Source organism: Bos indicus, chromosome 23, assembly GCF_029378745.1.
Source record: "Bos indicus isolate NIAB-ARS_2022 breed Sahiwal x Tharparkar chromosome 23, NIAB-ARS_B.indTharparkar_mat_pri_1.0, whole genome shotgun sequence".
Taxonomy (NCBI): Eukaryota; Metazoa; Chordata; class Mammalia; order Artiodactyla; family Bovidae; genus Bos; species Bos indicus.
This window is the reverse complement of record NC_091782.1, coordinates 33,206,426-33,229,535: the sequence shown is the minus strand read 5'-3', so window position 1 is coordinate 33,229,535 and position 23,110 is coordinate 33,206,426. Positions and strand designations below refer to the sequence as shown.

At 40.3% G+C, this 23,110-nt stretch overlaps 1 protein-coding gene across 4 annotated transcripts; it reads right to left on the bottom strand.

The window, feature by feature from the left end:
* Window positions 1-1,000: 1,000 nt before the first annotated feature.
* On the bottom strand, window positions 1,001-22,872 carry ZNF184 (zinc finger protein 184). 4 transcript variants are annotated; one of them, XM_019985255.2, is made up of 6 exons: window positions 22,781-22,872; window positions 21,982-22,119; window positions 12,720-12,787; window positions 9,241-9,367; window positions 8,583-8,678; window positions 1,001-4,941 (listed from the first exon to the last, which is right to left on the bottom strand). In XM_019985255.2, the coding sequence occupies exons 2-6, from the start codon at window positions 21,986-21,988 to the stop codon at window positions 2,981-2,983; spliced, it is 2,259 nt and encodes a 752-aa protein (XP_019840814.2). In that variant the 5' UTR covers window positions 21,989-22,119; window positions 22,781-22,872; the 3' UTR covers window positions 1,001-2,980. The 4 variants fall into 4 exon arrangements, with proteins under 4 accessions (XP_019840814.2, XP_019840813.2, XP_019840816.2 ...); XM_019985254.2 differs by having other exon boundaries at window positions 22,677-22,834; XM_019985257.2 differs by lacking the exon at window positions 22,781-22,872 and adding an exon at window positions 22,337-22,628.
* Between the last annotated feature and the right edge of the window lie 238 nt (window positions 22,873-23,110).

Genomic DNA, 23,110 nt, shown 5'->3' with positions numbered 1-23,110 from the left:
TCATGTTGAAGTATTGACCTCTCCCTGCCCCCATCCTTTTAATGTACTTCCCCTTCTTAACCTTCAACCAGTTAATCAATTATAAATACTTAGTGCCCAGTATTTGAGGTAGTAAGCCTATGGGGTGGTGCCTCCTTCCACTGTCTTTCTTCTTCCTCTTTACTGTAAAATTAGGAGGCCCAGGTTCTGTGGTTACTGTGTATTCTTGATTCAAAATGTTCCCAAATTATCAAATCCACTAGAAGATTTAGTTATGTTCTCTCCTGTTTTAACAGTCATACCATTTATACTGTTTCAAGGTCAACCTTTCCATTTGTATACTGAAGCTCATTGCATCTAGTCTCTAAAGGCTCAACCTAGGACACTGAGACATCCAAAGATACATATGAAAATTAGTATTAGATTTTTTGGGTAAATAATAGGGAATCTTTTGCTTCATAAAGAACTACTGGCTTTTTTAGTTATTTCTGAGATCCTTTTATTTTTGAGCAGCTTCAGTGGCTGTGAAGCCTCTAAGATAAGCTGAATCCCTCTTCTCCTTTTCTGGACTAATTATAACTTCAAGGAAGAAATTATGACTTCTAACTTCAAAATCTCCCCTTTAGATTTTAATTTTGCTCTACTCTTTTGCGTATGATGTTAAGGAAGTAATGTTAGTGTTATAGTTGGTGTTTATGGCATATAAATGACAAAATTAAGAAAAAAGTTTGAAACTTAAAATTACTCACTCTGCTCTTAAAATAGGAGTAAGGAGGGAAGGTTAAGTACATGGCTAAGGGACAGATCAGGTGACAAAGGACCAAACCTTAGTTTACCACAGTGTATAAGTAGATTGGTATCTCTGAGAAACAGCAGTAATTGCAAATTCACCCACTTTGAGAAAACTGGGATAGCTAGTAGAGAGTTGTGAGATCGTGTTAAGTTCTAGAACCACACTGCCTATCCCTTCTCTAGGCCTGTATTGTCTGGGAGTGGTTAGCACACATCCAGTCTGAGAATATAAAGGCATGAAAGATCAGATTTGTTTTTAATAAAAGAATTAAGTTAGGCAGTGATCACACATTCCCAATGCTCTGAGTTTGACCTGACCATTATCTATGAAGAGATCAAATTAATGGAACAAAGTAAGGTCTTCCAAGGTTAGTGAGAAATTCCCAAATAAATTCTGTTCCCTCATATGGGAATCAGTGTGGCAAAAGAACAGAGTCTTCTTGTTCATTTCAGACAAACTCTGGTATTTTCTATTTTGGGATCTCCTTTAAAACAGGAGGACCCTTCACCTGGATATAGAAACTTCATCTCCTCATGCTGTGGGAGTGGCTCAGGTTCCAACCAAAGTGTATCCTATAACCTGAGATCCATTCCTCTCTGCCAGCATCTACCTCTCTGCTGTGGGATTAAAAAAAACTCCTATATAAGGGAAGCCTTGAGAAATGAAGAAATACCAAGATGACATTTCTTCAAGGATGTTTCAAAACAACAACAGAAAAAAGTCCCGAGATTTAAATGGCTACTTTATTTCCTGAATTCTGTTCTTCACTGCCTGGTATCTTCATTTAAGGAGGTGACAAAAATCTGATGCAGGTCACTGGCATTATATAAGCAAAAATAACTGGATTTTTTTCACTTGAAGTGAGCTATAGCACTCACTCCCCCAAACTTCCTTTGTGGGTAGAGTCTGGAACCCCTTTATATAAACAATGATCAATTTCAGTGCTACATTTTGTTCTTAGAGCTCCCCATTCTCAAGGACAGGCTAGGAAATTGTCAATTGCTCCTAAAAGAGGTGACTACTTAATCAGACTGTATCTGGAGAAAATATGAGGGCCAATCTCTTTATGGCTAAATTCACATTTATTTCAGGCTCAAATGTTATTTTGACCAGGGTTGTCACAAATGGCCATGCAGCCTATGGGCCACCCATCTTCAGGGGTGTCACTCACTGTCATCTGCTTATGATATCAGGTGGCCAAGGAAAAGCAAATAAAATGACTATTATTTTATACAGCCATTTAATTTCTGCACTTTGGTAAGGAAACAAATTGACCTTACCTCTCAGAGTTTGAGAAATCAATTTACAAAACAAACTAACAGTCAAAATTACATTATGTGTATGCAATAGCTACCTGTGAGCTTCTAGGAGTAGCTACAAGAAGGTACTAAGGGAGTGAGTACTGAATCCAGTTTTTCTTTCCAGGGTACATATAGGAGTTTAAAAAAGATACTCAAGCCTGGACCCTACTCCCTGAGCCAATTAGTCACTGGGGGTGGAGTCTTGGCCAACAGAATTTTATAAAGTTACTGAAGTGATTTCACTATGTAACTAGGGTTAAATAGCACAGGTGTAAGCTGTAGTAGTGGGTCTATGTAGTTGTGATAAACTTCTAGAATGTTAAAACATACTAGAAGAGAAAATAATAGGAAGGTTTAATACTTGTACTGACTTAAGTGAGCCATTATATGCTCCTGAATTGTTAATTTGAGGGTATTTTACAATTCTTTTTATTAGGAATCAGTTACTTAAAGAACTTGAATGTGTTAGAACAGGAGCATAACCGACCTCCAGTCTACTTGCTGAAACATAAATGCTTTCTATTAGCAAAACATGCATAAATACATATACTCTAGAAGCAACAAAGCAAAATGCTGATGTATAATAATCCTATTCAAGAATATATTGTAAACATACAAAACTGAATAAATGACCTTTGAAATGACCTACTCCAAATCCCTCAGTTCACAGAGGAAACTGAAGCTTAAAATGGCTGAATTTGCCAATGTCACAAAATTGCTTAACAACATAATCGGATTATTTCAGCCCAATGCACTTTCTATTCCACAGCACAACAGTGAAAAGTAGAAGTATTTTCAGCAGTTTCTCAATCCAGCCTGATTCTTCTGTGTTGAACAAAAGGACAAACCAGAGTAAATGTATCCCCGAATAAATGCATCCCCTATGTTTAGGATGATCCTAGAAGAGTCATATGCCAGGGTGCAGTCTCTGATGTTTGTTGAGAGCAGAACGGTATCTGAAGGCTTTTCCACAATCATTACATCCAAAAGGCTTCTCTGCTGAATGAATCCTCTGATGCTGAATGAGGTAAGTGCTCTGGCTGAAAGTCTTCCTGCATTCATTACAGTTGTAAGGTTTCTCTCCAGTATGAGTATTCTGATGTTCAGTCAGATGAGTGCTCCGGCTAAAGGTTTTGTCACATTCATTGCACTTATAGGGCTTCTCTCCAGTGTGAATTCGTTGATGCTGTGCCAGATGGGAGCTCTGGCTAAAGGCCTTTTCACACTTATTACAATGGTAGGGTTTTTCTTCTGTGTGTGTTTTTTGATGTTGAGCAAGAGATGAACAATGTCGAAAGGCTTTGCCACACTCGGCACACTCATAAGGCTTTGCTCCCGTGTGAATCCTCTTATGCTGTGTAAGGTGTATGTTCTGGTTGAAGGCTCGCCCACATTCATTACACTTGTAAGGTCTTTCTCCAGTATGTATTTTCCTATGCTGAATAAGGGATGAGCCGTAACTGAAGGTTTTCCCACATTCATGACACTGATAGGGTTTCTCACCAGTATGAATCCTTTCATGTTTAGCAAGAGATGAACTTCGAATAAAGGCCTTCCCACATTCCTTACATTCATAAGCTTTCTCTTGGGTATGAGTTTTCTGATGTTGATTAAGGTTTGAGAGATAACTGAAAGCCTTTCCACATTCACTGCATTCAAAAGGCTTTTCTCTGGTGTGAATTCTCCGATGTTGAGTAAGGGATGAGCAGTAACTGAAGGCCTTTCCACATTCATTGCATTTGTAAGGTTTTTCTCCAGTATGAATTTTGAGATGTTGAGCAAGGGATGACCAATAACTAAAGGATTTCCCACACTCAGCACAATCATAAGGTTTCTCCCCAGTATGTGTTTTCTGATGCTGAGTGAGGTTTGAGTGCTGACTGAAGGCTTTACCACATTCATTGCACTCATATGGTTTTTCCCCAGTATGAATCATATGATGACGAATAAACGTTGAGGGTCCATTGAAAGCCTTTCCACATTCATTACATTTATAGGTTTTCTCTCCAGTATGGATTTTTTGATGTTGAGTAAGGTGTGTGCTCCTGGTAAATGTTTTATCACATTCGTCGCATTTAAAAGGTTTTTCTCCTGTATGGATTTTCTGATGTTCCATGAAGTGGCCTCTCTGGCTAAAGGCTTTTCCACACTCATTACAAGTATATGGTTTCTCACCAGTGTGTATTCTCTGATGCTGAACAAGGTGGGTTCTCTGACTAAAAGCTTTCCCACATTCATCACACTTATAGGGTTTTTCTCCAGTGTGAATTCTTTGATGTTGAGTAAGAGATGGACCCTCAATGAAGCCTTTCCCGCACTGATCACATTTATATGGTTTATCTCCAGTATGAATTCTTTGATGGTTTATAAGGTTTTCACTCCGGCTGAAGGCTTTTTCACATTCATTACATTTGTAGGGTTTTTCTCCAGTATGCGTTCTCTGATGGCGAATAAGAGCTGAACAATAAGTAAAAGCTTTTCCACATTCATTGCACTTACAAGACTTCTCTTTTTTAACTGGGTTTAAATTCTGTTTGACATTTGTTTTAGTAGAGGTCTGTTTTGGAGATATTTGTTTGTGTGTTAAAAGGTCTAAACTCACACTGATGCTTTTTTCAAAGTCATTATTTACATGTGCTTGCTCCAAAGTTGGTATGGTCTTTTCAGTTATTTTTATTTCCCTTGGCAGTGTCTGTTTGTTTGCCTGCTGCCTCTCTGGACTGCCTTTGGATTCACAAGTTTCTAAGAAGTTGGTGCTCCAAGGATCATCCCTTTTGTGCTTTTCTGCTACTGCCCCTGGAGACGGCTCTTCTCCAGAAATGTCCAGCTCTGAGGCTGTTATGCTATTTTCTGGTCTTGTCACCCAGTCTGAAAGAAAAAGAAAATGTCAGCATACTCTGAATCGAGGGAAAAAGAACAAATACAACAACAAAAGTGTTACTGTGGGGATGACCTAATGAAACTAAAAATAAAGCCCTCAGGGAATTCTGAGAACTTTCAAATACAGCCCTATTTTTTGGGGAGACATTTAGAAAGAGGTAAGGAGAATGATAAATAAAATATGAGAGCAGCAAGAGACTGCCTAATTTAATTTCACAGATAATCTCTACCAGGAAGGGAACTTCATTTAAGGTGACAGTAAATTTAGAAAGTGACCACAGACATAGCTAAGTAGACAAGATGGACTGGATCTAAAAAGGGCAGTCTGAACAGGGATTCCTTGCCAGTGAACAACAAAACAAAAATCTAAGAAGCATGATTTCAAGATAAGACAAACAGAAGATATGACTTGGGCTCCATGGTTTATAGCCTAGAAAACTGAAGGAGTAGCTGTATCACTGCTAGAAATGAGAAAGTTGTAAATAGTAAAGAAAATAATTTAGGTGGAGGAAGATGACAACGTCAACCCTAGGCATTTTGAGAATAAGAGAAAAGGAGGACTAGACGATAATGGTGTTTGAGGGGATGGAAGATGCCAAAAGTAGCAGAATAACTAAAATGTTCAAATATAGGATAGAAACTATCAGCTCAAAAAAGGAAGGAAAAGAATAGCTAAAGATGTAAGAATGTATGTGAAAAAAGAACAGTGATAAGGAAAGATTCTTGAGTGTGTTTAGTATAATGGATGAATAAAATATACTAATGAAAGAAAGCAGTTTTCAGCAAACAAGCAAAAGAATATAAAAAACCAGAAAAGTACATAATCAGGAAGTAGAGTTACACTATTATGCTGTCTACTGTGGGACAGTTTATCTTGTGTCAAGACAAGAAAGACGACAGGGTAGTCAGTGTTGGCAGATCTAGTAAAGAAAAAAAGGCTGTATTTAAAACAGCATTTCTTTGGTTCCACTGGTAACAGGAAGGTACAGCAGACCCCCAGCAAACCCTGAATCACCTGTGCTACCAGCCCAGCTGTGATCATCACCATTATCACTGTAGTATGAGGAGCAAGGCAGGGAGCCAGAGCTGCCTACCATCCCCTCCATACCTGGAACCATGGGTAATGGTGTAGCACCTACCAGCATGTAGAAGGGCAGGCAGCCTCTTAACAGCAATATTTCTCTAGCAGGGACAAGAAGATTAATGCAAAACAAGTTTGGGGGGGAACAACCAATCAATATAAGAAATGGATATGTTTCCCACAACAAAACTGACACTAAGAAGGATATATTTGTATAGTGAGTGAAAGGTACTCAGTCGTGTCTGACTCTTTGCGACCCCATGGACTAAACAGTCCATGGAATTCTCCAGGCCAGAATACTGAAGTGGATAGCCTTTCCCTTCTCCGGGGGATCCTCCCAACCCAGGGATCAAACCCAGGTCTCCCACATTCCAGGCGGATTCTTTATGAGCTGAACCACAAGGGAACTACTACTTGTACAGTGAAAGTGAAGTCGCTCAGTCATGTCTGTTTCTTTGTGACCCCATGGACGGTAACCTACCAGGCTCCGCGGTCCACGGGATTTTCCAGGCAAGAGTACTGGAGTGGGCTGCCATTTCCTTCTCCAGGGGATCTTCCCAACCCAGGGATCAAACCCGGGTCTCCTGTATTGCAGACAGATGCTTTACCATCTGAGCCACTAGGGAAGCCCTTGTTGTTGTTATCTACTTGTGCAGTAGATAACCATAAAAATTATCTCCTGGAAGTACTTCACAGGGAAGGATATGGAGACCATAGAGTCATATGCTGTTAAAGGCAAAAAGAGTGTAGAAGTGACTGATCTTGAGCCAGGTTGGAGTTCCAGATGAAAGCAATAAACATGCAACAGACTGACCAATATTATCCACATTGTCATACTGTCCATGCACTAACCAAGAGAGTAACCAGAGTATCAGGAGTGGGTTTATGAATGAAAGATTGGAGAAAATTCCAGAAGGCCAGACTGAACAGTACCACTCCTACTGCAGGAAGCAATTTTCACTTTACTATACAGTATGCAAAATCAACGGGCAATGACCACAGTATATTCTGACATCCTGTGCCTGGAGAGATAATAGAGGGTGCTGACATTCAGGCTGCAAAAGAACAAGATAGACTAGCAAGACAAAATGTGTGTGTGTGTGTGTGTGTGTGTGTGTGTGTGTATACACAGATAGGTAGGTAAATAAATATATATATATATATCTCTCTCTCTCTCTCACAATCCGGCGGGGGCCAAGTCACCAAGACAGCCTAGAGAAGATGGTAATAAAGAAGACAGGAAAATGATGCAGACAAGGGCTTGGGCCAGTGGCCACCTCATTGTTAACTTTCCAAAAGTTAACAAACTGTAAACATAAGTTAATAAAGCTCTTATTTTTAAAAAATTAGTTTTTCAAGTTGTGTTCCATGAAACCATCTTTTAAAAGCAAGATTTTAAAGGTGCAGTATAAAAAAAACAAACCAGAATCATGGTTAGGAGGATGGGGGAGAGAAATGTTACATTCTATGCAACTCTTAGAAATTCATAATTCTCGACTATGTAAAAGAAAAAAAAATCTCTAAGTGGTTCTCCAATAAGAAACCTGCTAAAGGACTTCCCTGGTGGCACAATGGATAAGAATCCACCTGCTTATACAGGGGACATGGGTTGGCTCCCTGGTCTGGGAAGATCCCACATGCTATGAACCAAGTAAGCCCATGTGACACAACTACTGAGCTCATGCTCCAGAGTCCACAAGCCAACACCGCAATGGTGGTCTGCAACAAAGACCCTGCACAGCCAAAAAAAAAAGAGAATGAAACCTGCTAAAATTTAGCTAATTCAGCACTTCCCAAATTTGAACACTGCATGCTTTTTTTCTCCCCATAAAAAAGGACCCCCATGTCTACCTCATTACTTTTGAAGATATATTCCTTACCTAAAGTGTCTTAGTTTCTATATTTTTTCAGGGTCAGATCTTTGAAGAGGTCTCTCTGTGCCATTTAAGAATCAAGGTTTAGAAGAAAGTTATTCATAATGTCAAGGACAAGACAATACTGTGTAGGATAAGAAGCTACACAATGAGATTAAGGCAGGACTAGGTATGAAAAAAAATGATGTCTACAGGTATGGAACTCACTTTAGCAGAGTTTGGTTGGGAAAGCAAAAAGGCAGACCGGATGGTGGCCAGATAGATTAACAGCGTTGAGTAAAAGTATCTGGAATTTAGGTACCTATTTCTGTTTGAAGGTTATGGGAATGGAGCCTAGAGATCCAAAAAGAAAACTTTAAGGACTGAAAAGTACTAATAATTATAAGACTTGGGTCCCAAAGGAGGTTGGGAAAGGATAGAATCCAGATTCCATGTCAAGAAGTTGCTTTTAGAAAAGAGCAGGAAGGACACGTCCTCTGAAAGGAGCATAAAAATGTATATGTATTCACATGTTGAGACATTTGGTGTTTTGACAACACATAAGAAAGTACAAATGCCTTCCCAACAGACACTTTAAGGAGAAGCAAGTACATTTACATTTCAGGTGTAAAATCCTCTCATCAGGCTGGTGGTCAGAGTTAATAACATTCATCTGCTGGGTACCCACTACTTACCTCCAGGGGTCCCTACTGGGATGCTGGGCTCCACAATCCACGGCTCTGTCCCTTGCTCTAACTGGGAAATCACATCAGGTTTGGAAACTTGGAGTCCTATGCATTGGAATAAAAAAAAAAAAGTTACCTTTCTGCAGTGAGAGAAAAGTGCCTTCTCAGAGTTCATTCTCATCGCTTTGTCTTTAGAGGAAAGGAGAGGTGGACAAATCAGATGGAAGGAAGACATATACAAAGCTTTGATGTTATACGTTCCCAAATGTGGTATAACTTGGAAACTGATCTGGCTTTAGAAAAATTATTAGTTTGTCCTTCTACTTACTAGAGAGTGAAAGTGAAAGCCACTCAGTCGTGTCTGACTCTTTGTGACCCCATGGACCATACAGTCAATGGAATTCTCCAGGCCAGAATACTGGAGTAGGTAGCCTTTCCCTTCTCCAGGGGATCTTCCTAACCCAGGGATCAAACCCAGGTCTCCCGCATTGTAGGCAGATTCTTTACCAACTGAACTATGAAGGAAGGCTACTAGAGAGCAGAAACCTTTTCAAAACCTTTCAAAGAAGTTTTTGGTTCCTTAACTGAAAGGAAAAAACTCACCTAAGTACATGAGTTCCCTCCTCCTCCACACCTCCAGATATTAACTCAGAAAAGTCATCCTTACCTATAGAGACCAGATGTGTATAATTCTCCAATGTCACATCCCTGAATAAACCTCTCTGTACGGGATCCAGCTGTTTCCATTCTTCCTGGGTAAAGTCCACTATCACATCCTTGAAGGTCACTGATTCCTAGAAGACCAGACATATTTCTGCTTAGCCATAAAGCATTTACCTCAGAAAGGGGCAAATTTAGCTATACTGATAGAAGTAAGGGAAGTTCTGGGCTATCTGAAAAATGATTTTGATAATTCCTCCTTTGCAAAATGAATATAAAAACAGAACCTGACTCGTGGGATTACTGAAAGAATTAAATAAGAAATGTTTGCTATCAAATGCTTAATTTAGGGTCTAGCAAGTGCTCAGTCAATGTTGACTGCTGTTGTATTGATCTTCATAATTATCATCATTATCATCTCTGTGTTTCAAGATATCTGAAATATCAAGAGTAAACCTACTAACATCAATAATATGTTTTACTACTATAAGTGCAAGAACAGCCAAAAATGTGTTTGAAAGAATCTGGGGAGGAGACTTACCCTACCACATTTCAAAATATACTAAATAACATAGTAAAGTATACTGAAAGGTAAAACATACTGGTCTAGTATGGAATAAAACTCAATGAAAAACAGACAACGCAAAAATACAGCTTTGTTTATAAGAACTAAATGGGATTAAGCAACTTTCAAATTAGCTTTGAGATGGTGAATTAGTCACTAAATGGTGTCATAACAAATAACTGTCTATTTGAGAAAAAAATAAAGTGAGTTCCCTACTTCATGGCATCACAAAAATATCTGCTGGATTGGACATTAAATTTTAAAGAAAAAGCAAAAATAAGATAATAGAATAAAAGACATAAAAATACTTTCATAAGCTTGATATGTGGAAGGCAAAAATTATGAGAGAGATTGCCAGATAGAACTACATAAAATGTAAAGCTTCTGTAAAAAACCATAAACAAAATGCAACATTCCGAGCTCCTGCAAATAGCAAAATGGATGAAAGATTAACAACCTACAACAATAACAAAAAAAGGCCAACAACCCACACAGGCAATTCATCTATGGCCTTAAAACCATGAAAACATGCTCCATTCCAAGAAAAACATAATAAAACAATGAGATATCAGATTAGGGAACACGGCTGAAAGTGCTCATGTATATTATGGTGGGAACAGAACACTAATGCAATCTATACAGGGGCAGTCTGCCAGGATCTATCAAAACTTTAAATGCATATATCATTCAATCCAAGTTTGTAGCTTGTAGGAATTTATTCTCTAGAAACACCCTGGGATGCAAAAACATATATAAAAATATCCTTGCAACATTGTTTGTGAGGAAAAAAAGTAAACTTAAATGTCCATTAATAGGACAGAGGTTAAAGAATACATGGTACATCCATACCAAAGCAGTTCATGTAGACATTTTAAAAATAAAGTGTATCAAAAAATAAAGTGTCTATATGCACTGATTAGGAAATGTATGTCATACTAAAAATGGCATACATGGTATTACACCATTTTTATTTTTATGAATAGGAAAGTTTGTATGTTAATGCACAGAGAAAAAGCTAAAAGAATACACTATGAAATATTATCAGTGCAACTCTAGTGGGACTCAGAGGCAATGCAGGGGAACTTCCTGAGCAAATGAGTTAATTTTGTTTTAAAACAGATAAATTATTGGGACTTATATCCATGACAGAGCAACTGGACTAGCTTTCCCAGTGTAAACAACTATAAAACTCTGCAATATAACTGAAACAAGAGTTTTAGTACTTTGAACAGCAGACAGAACAGAACTGTGATCCTGAGAAAAGGGAGAAAATCACACAAGCTCCTCAGATCCTTCAGTTTCCTGCCTGGAAGCATCTCCAGACTGCAGAGCAGGGAGCAGAACCTGAGCAAGGCACAGTGGTCTTCCTGAACTAAAGAGACACAGGTGGCAGCTCAGGATCACAAAGGCAAGGGATTTGCATGACAGATACTAGAGACAAGGGAGATGCACAGAGGAGGAGCTCCAAAAATCTGGTGTAAATACAATCTTCACAGGCAATGACAAGCTACCAATATGACACAACTGAACCCAGAGTTCAGATGATATGAGCAATCAGCTCCCACAAACAGTCCCAGTGTACCTTAGTAGCAGGACAAGTTTAGCCTGTGAGGAAAGCGTTAAAGCAGCAAGTCCAGTTTGCTCAATCTTTGCTAATTTCCAGGGACACTTGGATCCATGTTTCTGAACCTTAAACAAGCTCTGAAAATGAATGTTTATAGTCAATGACTGACGAAGTTATTGTGTGCCTGGAATACTGGGGCAGGATGTACCAGACTGTCAGCATTATTTAAAGTATACGTGAAGATTTATGATGCACATGTGGTGCCCAGTTTGAGGCCTGCACCACGACTAGTTAACAGCCACAAGGGAGCACACACTGATGTGATCAGCTCCCTTTTAAGAACTCTGGACTGAGAGACTCAAGCAGACTTCCTCGATGAGAGACATTTCTCATGTCTCTGTGGACAACAGCAACAGAGAAAGTACAGCCAGATTTCTTTGGAGCCTTATGAGTATCTTTTTCCTTCTGATCCTACTGTGTATCCTTTGTGGTCATGATCTCCATTCCTGAGTTATGCTGCTGGGGTGGGTGAATCATCCTAGCAAATCACTGAAGTAAATGGTGGTCATAGGGACCCTGAAAACACAGCCCAATAGTAAGACTGCACTAGATCAGCCCTGGCAAAGCTTACAATGCAAAAACAAATCTTAAAAAGATTAAGCTGTGGCCCTGATGGGATTAACAGGATTGGATTTACCCTCCTGCATTAAATAACCAAAAAATTCCAGACAAAATGTATGAAACAAGTTTCCAAGGCACTGAATTTCAGATAACAAAGAACAGTGATCTCCATGAATCAGGAAACAAATGAAGCGAGCCCTACAACTGCTCCAGCTTACTGCTTTGAGCTTCCAGGCAGGGGTGCAGGGAAGGGGAATTCAAGAGCCACCCTGCAGATTCTCTGAACTGACAAGATAATGCTGAGTTTGAGGAAGTCAAGGTGACTAGAGTTCACAGGACAGAGTACTATATGGAAGGGAGTTACACAAGAAAGCAGCAATGAGAACTGCACAAACTCTCCTAAACTCTCTAGACTACATAGATTTTTGTTGCTTCTCCATTTTCCATGGTACTCACTTTACCTTTTTAAGATTTATATTTTTGTAGCAGTCATTTGGTCTATTCAGGTAAAATATCAAGTTTTGCTCTCTCATTGCTGGCACATGGCAAGATGTAAGTAAGAAGTGAGTGATGAATATATTAGTCAAGCTGGAGAGGCAGAGTTAGGAAGAAAGTGGTTGGCAAATGGGAGCCCACAATGAATTGCCAACATTGGTTCTTAGATAAACACACATCACACCAAAATAATACACAATTCCTCTCTAAGGACTGAAATGTAAAGGAAATCTCAACTTACCTGAAAACTAGCTGATGGGAGTAAAGTATGCCCCCCTTGGAAAAGGGCAGACTCTGGAGCAGACAGATCTAGTGGAGGGAAAAGAAACTACAATGAATCCTGTTCAAGTCAGCTGTAAAATCCACTTATTTTTTCTACACGAAAACAGCAGGAATTATACCATTTCCTTCTAAAAACAAAAAACAAAAACACAAGGTAACTGCTGACTAAGACCCTTGTACTTTCATCAGTAGACTTAGGAAGTAAAGAATTACTTTACTTTAAGATTCAATTTTGCCCCTACATACTCACAGTCACTTTCATCATACAACTTAATCCATATTCTTCATTAAGTGAGGCAAAATATTTCTGCTGCCTTCTGACAATGTACATGTATAAAGGGAATTTCCCTTTAACATCCTTTTAACATGTATCCACTGTGGCAGTCTGGATGGGAGTTTGGTGAAGAATGGATACAATCCCTTTATAGATGTACATATTCTCTGCTACATATAAAATTAACAATCAGATTACTTTCCAAAAGTCTTCCCCTTACCCTTTGAAACTTTGATATTAATACCAATTAAATATCACAATGACATATACTTAGCTACATTACCTACCCACCAGAGTGTCTAAAATTCAATAGACATGGTCAGTACTAACTACTGGCAAGAATACAGAGATTAGAACTTCTGTACATTGCTGTGGGGGTAAATATTTACCAATCATAAGAAAAACTGTTTGTCAGTATATATGAAAGATATACATATACCTGTCCTATGATTCCACAATTCCACTCCTATGCATATACCCAGAGAAATGAGGGGTTATGTCCACCAAAAGACTTGTACAAGATTGTTTATAGAAGGTTTACTTATAATATGCCCAAATCAGAAAGAATCCAAATGGCTTTCAGCAGAATGGATAAACTGTGGTATATTCATACAACAGAATAGTATTCCAAAATATAAAAGGATGCTTTACCTAACAACATGGATATACCTCATAAACAATATTGAGCAAAATAAGACAAACACAAAAGAATACATACTGCTGCTGCTGCTAAGTCGCTTCAGTCGTGTCCGACTCTGTGTGACCCCATAGATGGCAGCCACCAGGCTCCCCTGTCCCTGGGATTCTCCAGGCAAGAACACTGGAGTGGGTTGCCATTTCCTTCTCCAATGCATGAAAGTGAAAAGTGAAAGTGAAGTCTCTCAGCCGTGTCCAACTCTTAGCGACCCCATGGACTGTAGCCCACCAGGCTCCTCTGTCCATGGGATTTTCCAGGCAAGAGTACTGGAGTGGGGTGCCATTGCCTTCTCTGATAAAAGGATGCTTTACCTAACAACATGGATATATCTCATAAACAATATTGAGCAAAATAAGACAAAAGAATACATACAATATGAGTACATTTGCAGGCATACCTCATTTTATTGTGCTTCACTTTATTTGCACTTCTTAGACACTGGGTTTTTTAAATTTTTCTTTTTACAAATTGAAGGCCTGTGGCAATCCCATTTTGAGCTAGTCTATTGGCACCATTTTTTTCCAACACATTTTCTCACTTCATGTCTGTGTGTCACATTTTAGTAATTTTCAACAATATTTCAAACTTTTTGTTATTACTGTATTTTTTATGGTGATCTGTGACCAGTAATTTTTCATGCTACTACTATAACTTCCTAAAGGTTGAGATGATGTTTAGCATTTTTTAGCAATTACCTATTTTTTTTGGATTAGGTATATACATTTTTTTACACATAGTGCTTTTTGTACACTTAGACAAAAATATAGTACAAACATAACTTTTTTATATGCGCTAGGAAACCAAGAAACTCATGGGATTCAGTTTATTTCAATACACGATTTATTACAGTGGCTAGAACTAAACCCATAATATCTCTGAAGTGTGCCTGTATATTAAATTAAAAAACTTAGAACAGTGGTTACCTCTAGAGGGCTACTGACTGACAGGCACACAAGAGAGACTGCTGGGGCAATAGAAATATTCCATATCTTAGTGTGGGTGGTAGTTACACTGTGTATAATATATAAAAATTAATTAAGTGGTATGCTCAAGATTCATGCACTTAATGTAGTAACTTAAACATCAATAAACAAAATGAAAACAAACTTTGCTCTTAGGAGGTCTATTCAGAGTAATGGCTGACATGAAAGTCCAATTCTCAAGAAGGAGAGGAAGCAATAAAAGCAACTGTTATTTCAGACTTCATTTTGACAGTATGGAAAAGACATTTTGTAAAAGAAATCTTGACGAAAAAAAAAAAATGAAGATTTTTTCATTGAAGTTTTTAACAGTAAGAGGAAATGTTGTACACAGACAGATATGTAACCCCCCCCCAAAAAAAGTGAGATAACATCAAACTAAAAAGCAAAAGAGACAATTTGTAAAATAAAAGGGCAACCTGTGGAATGGTAGAAAATTTGCAAATCATGTATCTAATAAGTGGCCAGTATCCAGAATATGTAAGGAACTCATACAAATCAACAGCCAAAAAACCCAAATGATCCAATTTAAAAATGGGCCGAGAACCTTAATAGTTATTTTTCCAAAGAAGACATACAAATGGCCAATGTATATTAAAAGGTCCTTGATATCACTAAACATCAGGGAAATGCAAATCAAAACCACAATGAGATATCACCTCAGAGATGTTAGAATGAATATTATCACAAACACAAGAGATAAATGTTGGTGAGCATGTGGAGAAAAAGGAACCTTTGTTCACTGTTGGTGGGAATGTACATTGGCATGGCCGCTATGGAAATATAAATATATACCATATTTTCTTTATCCATTTATCCACTGATGGGCACTAAGGCTGCTTTCATGTCTTGACTACTATAAATAATGCTGCAATGAATACGGGTTGCATATATCTCTTTGAGATAGTGATTTCATTTCCTCTGGATACACAGCCAGAAATGGGATTGCTGGATTATATGGTAGTTCTATTTTTAATTTCTTAAGGAATCTCTGCCCGCCCTGGGGAGGCCAGGCCTGTGTGGAAACTATAAATTGGACACTGCTTACCCCGGGAGCCTGCAAAGGGGCCGTCCACCCTCCTGTCCAGAGGTTTTCGTGCCTCCAGTGAGGCTTCTTGGGTCCACCAAGGGATTGGTTCAAATTCCAGCCCTACCACCAACAGCTACCCCACGTCCGAGGCCAGGAGTGGCAGCTGAGAGTGCCAGGCTGCGACGGTGCAGGAGCGGCCTAAAGGAGCTACCCCACGCCCGAGGCCAGGGGTGGCAGCTGAGAGTGCCAGGCTGCGACGGTGCAGGAGCGGCCTAAAGGAGCTACCCCACGCCCGAGGCCAGGGGTGGCAGCTGAGAGTGCCAGGCTGCGACGGTGCAGGAGCGGCCTAAAGGAGCTACCCCACGCCCGAGGCCAGGGGCAGTGGCCTAGAGGAGCTACCCCACACCTAAGGCCAGGGGCAGCGGCCGGGAGGAGCTACCCCACGCCAGAGGTCACGGGAGGCAGCCAAGAGGAGCAACCCCACGTCCAAGGAGCGGTGGCTGCGGGGGTGCAAGAGGGCCGAGAGGAGCTACTCCACGTTCAAGGTCAGGAGGGGCGGTGGTGAGGAGATACCCCTCGTCCAAGGTAAGAGAAACCCAGGTAAGATGGTAGGTGTGGCGAGAGGGCATCAGAGGGCAGACACACTGAAACCATAATCACAGAAAACTAGTCAACCAAATCACACGGGCCACAGCCTTGTCTAACTCAATGAAACTAAGCCATGCCCTGTGGGGCCACCCAAGATGGGCGGGTCATGGTGGAGAGATCTGACAGAATGTGGTCCACTGGAGAAGGGAATGGCAAACCACTTCAGTATTCTTGTTTTGAGAACCCCATGAACAGTATGAAAAGGCAAAATGATAGGGTACTGAAAGAGGAACTCCCCAGGTGGGTAGGTACCCAATATGCTACAGGAGATCAGTGGAGAAATAACTCCAGAAAGAATGAAGGGATGGAGCCAAAGCAAAAACAATACCCAGTTGTGGATGTGACTGGTGATAGAAGCAAGGTCCGATGCTATAAAGAGCAATATTGCATAGGAACCTAGAATGTTAGGTCCATGAATCAACGCAAATTGGAAGTGGTCAAACAGGAGATGGCAAGCGTGAACGTCGACATTCTAGGAATCAGCGAACTAAAATAGACTGAATGGGTGAATTTAACTCAGATGACCATTATATCTACTACTGTGGGCAGGAATCTCTTAGAAGAAATGGAGTAGCCATCATGGTCAACAAAAGAGTCTGAAATGCAGTACTTGGATGCAATCTCAAAAACGACAGAATGATCTCTGTTCGTTTCCAAGGCAAACCATTCAATATCACAGTAATCCAAGTCTATGCCCCAACCAGTAATGCTGAAGAAGCTGAAGTTGAATGGTTCTATGAAGACCTACAAGACCTTTTAGAACTAACACCCAAAAAAGATGTCCTTTTCATTATAGGGGACTGGAATGCAAAAGTAGGAAATCAAGAAACACCTGGAGTAACAGGCAAATTTGGCCTTGGAATATGGAATGAAGTAGGGCAAAGGCTAATAGAGTTTTGCCAAGAGAATGCACTGGTCATAGCAAACACCCTCTTCCAACAACACAAGAGAAGACTCTATACATGGACATCACCAGATAGTCAACACCGAAATCAGACTGATTATATTCTTTGCAGCCAAAGATGGAGAAGCTCTATACAGTCAGCAAAAACAAGACCAGGAGCTGACTGTGGCTCAGACCATGAACTCCTTATTGCCAAATTCAGACTTAAATTGAAAAAAGTAGGGAAAACCACTAGACGATTCAGGTATGACCTAAATCAAATCCCTTATGATTATACAGTGGAAGTGAGAAATAGATTTAAGGGACTAGATCTGATAGATAGGGTGCCTGATGAACTATGGACAGAGGGAGGTTAGTGACATTGTACAGAAGATAGGGATCAAGACCATCCCCATGGAAAAGAAATGCAAAAAAGCAAAATGGCTGTCTGGGGAGGCCATACAAATAGCTGTGAAAAGAAGAGAAGTGAAAAGCAAAGGAGAAAAGGAAAGATGTAAGCATCTGAATGCAGAGTTCCAAAGAACAGTCAGGAGAGATAAGAAAGCCTTCCTCAGCGATCAATGCAAAGAAATAGAGGAAAACAACAGAATGGGAAAGACTAGACATCTCTTCAAGAAAATTAGAGATACCAAGGGAACATTTCATGCAAAGATGGGCTCAATAAAGGACAGAAATGGTATGGACCTAACAGAAGCACAAGATATTAAGAAGAGGTGGCAAGAATACCCAAAAGAACTGTACAAAAAAGATCTTCACGACCCAGATAATCACGATGGTATGATCACTCACCTAGAGCCAGACATGCTGGAATGTGAAAAGCATCATTCCAGGCTTTAGAAGCATCAAAGGCCTTAGAAAGCATCACTACGAACAAAGCTAGTGGAGGTGATGGAATTCTAGTTGAGCTATTTTCAAATCCTGAAAGATGATGCTGTGAAAGTGCTGCACTCAATATGCCGGCAAATTTGGAAAACTCAGCAGTGGCCACAGGACTGGAAAAGATTCCAATCCCAAAGAAAGGCAATGCTGAAGAATGCTCAAACTACTGCACAACTGTACTCATCTCACATGCTAGTAAAGTAATGCTCAAAATTCTCCAAGCCAGGCTTCAGCAATACATGAACTGTGAACTTCCTGATGTTCAAGCTGGTTTTAGAAAAGGCAGAGGAACCAGAGGTCAAATTGCCAACATCCGCTGGATCATAGAAAAAGCAAGAGAGTTCCAGAAAAACATCTATTTCTGCTTTATTGACTATGCCAAAGCCTTTGTGTGGATCACAATCAACTGTGGAAAATTCTGAAAGAGATGGGAATACCAGACTACCTGACCTGCCTCTTGAGAAACCTATATGCAGGTCAGGAAGCAACAGTTAGAACTGGACATGGAACAACAGACTGGTTCCAAATAGGAAAAGGAGTACGTCAAGGCTGTATATTGTCACCCTGCTTATTTAACTTATATGCAGAGTACATCATGAGAAACGCTGGACTGGAAGAAACACAAGCTGGAATCAAGATTGCCGAGAGAAATATCAATAACCTCAGATATGCAGATGACACCACCCTTATGGCAGAAATTTGAAGAGAAACTCAAAAGCCTCTTGATGAAAGTGAAAGAGGAGAGTGAAAAAGTTGGCTTAAAAATCAACATTCAGAAAACTAAGATCATGGCATCTGGTCCCATCACTTCATGGCAAATAGATGGGGAAACAGTGGAAACAGTGTCAGACTTTATTTTTTTGGGCTCCAAAATCACTGCAGATGGTGACTGCAGCCATGAAATTAAAAGATGCTTACTCCTTGGAAGGAAAGTTATGACCAACCTAGAGAGCATATTGAAAAGCAGAGACATTACTTTGCCAACAAAGGTCTGTCTAGTCAAGGCTATGGTTTTTCCAGTGGTCATGTATGGATGTGAAAGTTGGACTGTGAAGAAGGCTGAGCACCGAAGAATTGATGCTTTTGAACTGTGGTGTTGGAGAAGACTCTTGAGAGTCCCTTGGACTGCAAGGAGATCCAACCAGTCCATTCTGAAGGAGATGAGCCCTGGGATTTCTTTGGAAGGAATGATGCTAAAGCTGAAACTCCAGTACTTTGGCCACCTCATGCGAAGAGTTGACTCATTGGACAAGACTCTGGTGCTGGGAGGGATTGGGGGCAGGAGGAGAAGGGGACGACAGAGGATGAGATGGCTGGATGGCATCACTGACTCGATGGACATGAGTTTGAATGAACTCCGGGAGTTGGTGATAGACAGGGAGGCCTGGCGTGCTGCGATTCATGGGGTCACAAAGAGTCGGACACAACTGAGCAACTGAACTGAGCTGAACTGAAGGAATCTCTGTATGGTTTTTTACAGTGGGTACACTAATATACATTCCCACTAACAGTGAGAATATACACATATACAATGCAATACTACTCAGCCATAAAATGGAAGAAAATTCTCTCATTTGGGACAACATGGATGGAAGGCACTATGCTAAGTGAAATAAGAAAGAGGAAGACAAATATTGCATGATCGTATAAGTGGAATCTAAAAAGGCAGAACACAGAAAGAAACAGTAGAATGATGGTTTCCAGGAGCTAGAGAGTGGGGGATATAGGGAGATTTTGAATAAAGGGTATAAATTTTCAGTTACAAATAAGCTCTGATGATCTAATGTACAGCATGGTAATTATAGTTAACAATAGTGTATTATACACTTATAAGTTGCTAACAGAATAAATCTTAAATATCCTCATCTCACACACACACACACAGAGAAAGCCAAATATACGTGGTGATAGATGTGGTTAACTAACCTTATTGTGGTAATCATTTTGCAATACATAGGTGGATCAAGTCATCCCATTGGATAACTTAAACTTACACAATGTCAGGATCAATTATAAAGCTGGAAATAAAGCTGGGAAAAAAAATTCCTCAGCAATGCTTTGCAGCTTTCAGTGTACACATCTTGCATGTTTTTGTTGGTTTCTATTCTTCTTTCATATTTTGGAGGCTATGGAATTTGTATTTTTATTTCCAATTGTTCATTGGCAATAGAATGAAGGGCAATTGATTTTTTCATTAAACTTTTTGTTTTGAGATAACTGTAGATACACACACAGTTGTAAGAAATAAAACAGAGATTCTTCGTATCTTTAGGAAAAAAGAGCTGAGGACAAATGTAAGGTATAGCTCAAACCTAAGTAAATAATACAAATAATGTTAAGATTTTTAGTGATATTAAACAGATCCAAGAAAAAGGACTGTATGATAGCAGTTGAAGTGAAGTGAAGTCACTCAGTCATGTCCAACTCTTTGTGACCCCATGTACTGTAGCCTACCAGGCTCCTGAGTCCATGGAATTTTCCAAGCAAGAGTACTAGAGTGGGTTGCCATTTCCTTCTCCCTAGGATCTTCCCAACCCAGGGATTGAACCTGGGTCTCCTGCATTGCAGGCAGCCGCTTTACCATCTGAGCCACCAGGGAAGCAGTTAGGTTAAACCAAATGACTGCATAGCCATACCTAAAGAATGTAAAGACAATGACAACATAGAAAGAAGTCTAGAGTCACATATCACAGGGCTCTGTCCTTACCCATAACGGTGGAAAAAACAGTTAAAATACTGAAAAACCAACTTAATATTAATTACTGATTACTCTGACAAGCTAAAATACTTGGCCAAAAAAATTGAACAGTCATAATAAATAAATATGAAGTCCTGACATTGAGAATAAAAAGCAATTCTATTATACAAGGATGATGTAAATCTAGTTAACAGCAGTTCATGTAAAAAAAAAAAGACCTAGGACTAATAGCATAACAACACTGATTTTTAAAAAGCAAATACAATGATACTGAACAGCAAAAATAGCCAAATCAAAAGAAATAGTACATCGCACTTTAAGATGTTTTTCAAAGTACCTCTAAATGACTATGTGTAGTCTTAAGCAGTGTATTTTAAGAAGCATGCTGTCATGTGGTAGAGTTTTTAGAGAAGAGGTCTAGACAGAACTGAAGCAACCTAGCACGCACACTAGGTATATCACATGGAGACCCATCAAAGGAACTGAGGCTATTTTACTTAGAAAAGAGAGAGAATTTGTGAGTAGGAGTTGGAAACACTGAATTCATGTATCTGAAGGGCAGCAGTGTTAAACAGAGAACAGTCTCTTGCTTTGGAAGACTAAGAACTAAGATCAACACAGAAGTTACAAGGAAAGGCACTTCTACCTAATAGAAGGAACTAAAAAAAGAAAAAGCCAACAAGGGAATAGTCTGCACTCAAAATGGAGTTTAATACCTCCAAAGACTTAACAGATATTAAGGCATAGACTTAACAGATGGCTAACACCCAGGGGTATTTCAGAACTGATTCTTGCACTTGAAGGGATGACTACGAAGATTTTTTCTCACTGTAAGATTATCATTCTAATTTTTACTAAATCCAAGTCATGTGAGGATCACAGACATTCTGAATCATTACTCCTTTTCACTCCCCAATCCCAAAGCCAGGCAGAATTAACTTTTCCTCCAAGTCCCTCCCTATGATGTAATTGTTTCTTTTCTCCATCCTCATATATATAAGGCTCCTTTCTTTCACCTCTTCCAGCTCTGTCAAGTATTTAATCCTCAGGTCAGGACGTTTCTTTTGCCATCATTATCCCACTCTCCCCCCCGCCAAGTCATCCCTACTACCTTCCATCTCAGGCGCACATCTCGTTCCTCTTGGAATCTGGACACCAGGGTTTCCCAAGCAGCGTATCTGGGTCCTCTTTCTGGAGCCCAGATGTCCAGCAGGAGTCTGAACCCTTATACACGCTGAAGTTGGTTGCCCTAAAAGACACAAGATGGGGGTCAGCGGCAACCGTTACAAAATCACATCTTAAAAGAGTTTTGCACAGTGGTCAAGAGATCCTTGAAAAAGAGAAATGCCCAGAGAGAGCATTAAAGAGGCAAGTGGCACTCCCGCCGCCGAACAAAAACAGAATGGAGATCGAGTACGCAGGTTTGGCCGCAGATTAAAAAAAAAAAAAAAAACCCTGGCGCCTACCCTAGAATCCGGCTAGAGGCGCCCATTTACTCGAACGGTTACCTCAGTGCACACTTGCGGGCTCACACCCCCGCGGGCTCAAAAAGACACACCTGTTGCGGAGCAGAAAAGCTGGAAGGTGGACAAACAGGGCGGGGCCAGGCTCTAGGCCTTCCTCCTAGGCCTGAACAAAAGAACAAAGCCCTCCCAGAGATCGGGGCGGAACAGCCCCCACACTGAAAGAGGCGAGGGGCGCCCTCTTGGAGGACTCCCCAGCTCCCTCCCTCAGAGGCCGCTCCTAGCCTAGAGTGAGAGAGGTGACGTCACGCGGCCGGAGGGCTGCCGGTTGCCATAGTGATACCTGGGCTTCCCTCTAGAGCGATTCTCACACTCCAATCCCGGGTCTGGAAGCTCTGGGTCAATCACCAAACCTAGCGAAAGGAGCCGAAGCAGCTGGACTTTTACCTCGGCCAACCTCTTTTCTTGCCTACAGCCGGTTTCAACGGCCACTTCCGGTCGTGCGGAGAGAACCCCACCCCCACTTACTAGCGGTAAACCGTGCTCTGAGGGCATGCAGGACTACGATTCCCAGAATGCTCCACGACGCTAAACTCCATTTCCCAGAGGCCTCAGCCAACGTGTGAGCTCTTGTAGAGCGGGATCGAGCAATTCTACCCGCGAATAGTTTGTTCCTCAATGCAGGTGAAAGTCTTCTTTAGAGCTGTGGCTCTCAAGGTTTTGTGACCGGACTGATTGTAAGAATACACTTTTATATACAAATATAACTCAGAAACG

What these genes read in the sequence shown, in the direction of transcription:
- ZNF184 (XM_019985255.2), bottom strand. An exon ending in TCCCATCAGCTAGTTTTCAG is followed by an intron (nt 9,368 to 12,719) that starts GTAAGTTGAGAT and finishes CTGGTCTTCTAG; the next exon opens with GAATCAGTGACCTTCAAGGA. An exon ending in CCCAGTAGGGACCCCTGGAG is followed by an intron (nt 4,942 to 8,582) that starts GTAAGTAGTGGG and finishes TTTTTCTTTCAG; the next exon opens with ACTGGGTGACAAGACCAGAA.